The 4024-nt window shown below is 40.0% G+C and overlaps 1 protein-coding gene across 1 annotated transcript; it reads right to left on the bottom strand.

The window, feature by feature from the left end:
* Positions 1 to 808: 808 nt before the first annotated feature.
* Positions 809 to 4017, bottom strand: COQ7 (coenzyme Q7 homolog, ubiquinone (yeast); the record flags this gene model as incomplete). The annotated part of the gene is made up of 5 exons (XM_008939764.1): positions 809 to 931; positions 1583 to 1651; positions 3062 to 3201; positions 3307 to 3421; positions 3850 to 4017. Coding segments are annotated over 5 exons (570 nt in total), but the record flags the coding sequence as incomplete, so codon positions are not given.
* Between the last annotated feature and the right edge of the window lie 7 nt (positions 4018 to 4024).

The following is a 4024-nucleotide window of genomic DNA, read 5'->3' as shown; positions in this document are numbered from 1 at the left end:
CTTAACAGAACAGACAGGCACAACTTTGTCTTTTTTTATTTGTATTGTTCCATGCCAGGATGCCAGCAGAAAGTGCAGGGAAACTCTGAACATGGAGAAATCAAGAGTATCTTTACTCAAGTGCCACTTAAGACTAGAAGCAAAGTAAGATAAACTTTCCCAAAAGAAAAAAGCTCTAACAGAATATTAAGTGCAAGTGCAATTCCACAGTTGCTCTCTCCACCACCTTTATGTTAGGGATCAATTCCTTACACACACACACACAGAGGAAAAGAAAACAAAACCTCCCCCCCAAAAAAACAAGCCCCAAAATAACGGCAACAAAAATCCCAAAGGAAGGAAAAAAATTCTACTTCAGTAAAGAATTCACAATTGAGCCTAGAGAAAACCCAAAAAACCATGAACAAGACATCAAATCAAAGTCTTATAATACCAATCCTTACTCAAGACTGAAAAGAAATACTTATTAGTACTTCATTTACTTACCCTGAAAATAGAACTCAAAACTATCCTCAGTATTAACCATTTTAAAAGAAGCTGATGAGTTCCAGCTTATTTCAAGTACACACACATGTAAAATTCACATATATATGTGTATTTTAGTGCCACCTTGTGAACAATCTCCGAGTAAGGAGGCTTAATCCATACAGACCAAATTCTGCCATCTTTATTCACATTTAGATCACTTTAACAGATACTTTTTGAACAGGGACTCCATGTGACAAAGGATGGCTGAACCAGATTATTAGTGAAGAATATGTTAAAAGCCTGAATAAAATAGCTACTTGTCTTTTGTAATTTCCATACACTTTTGTGTCCCAGTTTATTGCCACAAACAATATGGAAAATATCACTAAATCCTTTCTGATAAAAAAATTGCAGCTTTGCATCCAAGTTGTATAGCTGTCTTCAAAACCGAATAAGCTGGTGCCTGTAAAACAAAGAATAAAAGGTTAAATACATCAATGAAGTGGTTTTTTTTGAAGCAGATTGTGGTAAGGAAAAGTAAGCATTACCTAAGAAACAAAACAAAACCTAACAACAAAACACCCAAATCCAGCTGTATTTGTAGTTTAATCTACCCTAGAGAAAACTAAATTAAAAACAATCAACTCTAGAATGTTTCCATTTCTCCCCAAATGCAAGCAAAGAGAAAAAGAAAGAAGTCACACATTCCTCCTATAGTATTCAAGGGAGTACAGAATTTAGTTCAGTATTTCACACTCCCTAACATGGCTGTGTTTGTCTGCCAAGATGATGCCTCAAATTCCCAGCTGTATGGATAGCACATACTAGCCTTATCTTCAAAAATATTTAATCTAAATTAAAAACTGCACAGAGGACACCTCTTAGGAAAACACAATCACTTTAACACTTGACATGAGATCCAAGAGATTCAATTCTGATTTAGAAAAAATGAAAGCTCTAACATGCAGTATTTGCTTATATTTGTCCTTGGGAAAGAGTATCAAGCACATGATTTTCTCAGGGGACAAACTACATCAAGTCACTGGATAAGGAAGATAAGAATACCACACTTACATCCTCACTAACAGTGCCAATTAGCTAACACTGTACTTACTGCTTCAGCATCGTGCTCAAGCCCAATGTCGTGGTGCTCCCGCTCATCATCCCGAAATTGCTTTATTGTCTTCAAAAACAGCAGGTAATTAGTAAGTCTACTCGGCAGAGAAATCAAGGCAGCTTTTATAACAAAACTGCATGCTATAGATGACTGCATGCACCAGTACAGGCATCTGAGGCCCAGGTCTCTCAAAAGCTTCTCAGTAACACAACAGCAAGAAGGGAATTATTTACAGCATTCCTTAAAGCTAAAGATCTTTCAATAGTCTCAGAAAAAAAAGTCTTTAAAAAACAAGCTACTGCTTAATATATCACTGTGTTTTTCAACTGTTTCAATAAAACCTATAGTCATAGGTCCCATAATGCTAATTAGTTTTGCACATATAAATCATTCTGATGATTTAAATAAAGAAATAAAGGCTCCTGCCTTGCCAGATAATCAGTAGGGGTATTTCCCTGTAAGCCAACAGGGCTTTTGTCCATTCTAGCATACTCTAAAGAATACTATTTCCCTCTTCTGATTTTTCAACTGAGACAAAAATGTCTAGAACTTTTCTCCTGAGACACCTGCAGATAATGAAGATTGCTTAATAAAATGCTCACATCTACAGACACCCAAGTACTGTCGCTAACCAATGGGTATGCATCACCTTTGACTTCATTGCTAGTCCTCCTTACACTGACACTGTGCTGTGGAGGCTTTTCTCTTCCTTTTATGCCCTCTCAGTTTGTAGTCTTTATTTTCACAGGGAGTGTTTCATTTGTGCACGTCAGCACAACCTGGGTTACTTCAGATCCCGTTTCCGTAACACGGCGACACGCTCGGAGGAATGAGACCTAGCTACGTGTTAAACCAAGCACAACTAAGCACACTGTCAGCCAGCAGGGGTGGAAACAAACACATGGGCCCTACAGCAAGGTCTCGCCAAACAAGAGCACTTATGAGCAAAATGTGCTGCATGCAGAAAAAGGTCAGCCTCTGACAAGCACCCTACAGGAATGTGTCCCAGTTTGATGCCTAAAATACTTAGGAGACAGTTTTCTTGCAGAGCTAACAAACATTAGCTCTTTACATGCTCTGAACAGTATTCAAGACTAGAACTACATAACTGTATCCAGTATAAGCAAAATGTTACTATATAATGTATTTTCTCCTTTTTTATCCCCCCTTACACCCTTCCTTTCAATTAAAGGTAATCAAAATTTAAGCATAGCTCTCTCCATCAAAAGGCAAATGCTCAGTTACTGAAAGCACGCTGAAGCTAATCCAATATACATTGTAGTTTTGGTGCTTGATCATTTCAGTACTGCTGAAGGAAAAAACCATTGTTTTAACTTAAAAGCTTCTGCTGTATTTCAGCATTCCAAGTGACAAAGGAGATCTACTGTGAATTCTACAAGCATATTACCTGAAGAGACTAAAGTCACATTAAGTAATTAAATGAATTTGTTAAAGTACTTTTCAAGTCATAAATACCTGCAAGAGTTCTTTGTACTTTTCTGGATCTTCTTCCATAAGAGTCCGGATCTGGCTGTTGTAGTGATCTGATATACTCTCTTCCACTGCCACTGTGCAAGCCATTGCACCCTTCTTCCCAAGTAAAGCACTTCCAGCCCCTGTGATTGTGGCATCAAACACATGCAAACAATGAAATCTGAAGCCATACAAATAACTTACACACTTGAAGACTTTATAAAACAACAATACTACTATAAACTCACCTAAAACAAAACCTGCTACATTCCAAAAAGGCAATAACACAGTAGGTCGAACTCTATATGCAACTATTAGTTCGTTGAACTTTTTCAGATGGTCTTTTTCTTGATTCCACATTTGCTGCAAGAGCAAGATTACAGTAAGTATAAAACTAGAAAAACTACGCGTTCCCAATAAAACTCATAAACCAAAGAACACCAGAACAACTCAGGCCCCCCACACCTTAACTGCAGAGGTAACACTACTCACATCACAAAAAGGAAGTAGTGAGAAAGGGCAGGATGGGCATAATTACAAATAGGCAGCATAAAAAAATAGGCGGGACAGGGACAACTATAAATAGGCAGCATTTGCAAAGTGAAGTCTGCTAAGTGACTCTACTACACCAGTTGCAGTACAGGTAACTCCCTCACCGAGGAACCCCGCCACCCGTTAGAAACCCACAAGTTTAAACGTGCTTAGGAAAAGCTGCCCGCAGCTCCCCTCGGCCGCTGTTCATCCCGCGCCAATTCAGCGGAAGCACGGCGACGGTTTTGGGGCCCGCGGACCTGGATGAGGGGTCCCACGCTGGATCTCCCCAAGACGGCCATTTGCCCCGCGTAAATGCGGTTCGCGCCGTACTCCCCGGCGTGGTCCACCCGGATGATGCGCTCCACGACGGGCCTGTTGACGGCCTCCGGAGGCACCCGCGTGCTGCAGAGCCGAGGGGACGGGCCCGCCCGC

This window comes from Merops nubicus, unplaced genomic scaffold (assembly GCF_000691845.1).
Source record: "Merops nubicus isolate BGI_N331 unplaced genomic scaffold, ASM69184v1 scaffold51200, whole genome shotgun sequence".
In the NCBI taxonomy this organism is placed as follows: domain Eukaryota; kingdom Metazoa; phylum Chordata; class Aves; order Coraciiformes; family Meropidae; genus Merops; species Merops nubicus.
The sequence above is the reverse complement of the archived record's forward strand: the minus strand, read 5'-3'. Positions and strand labels throughout refer to the sequence as shown.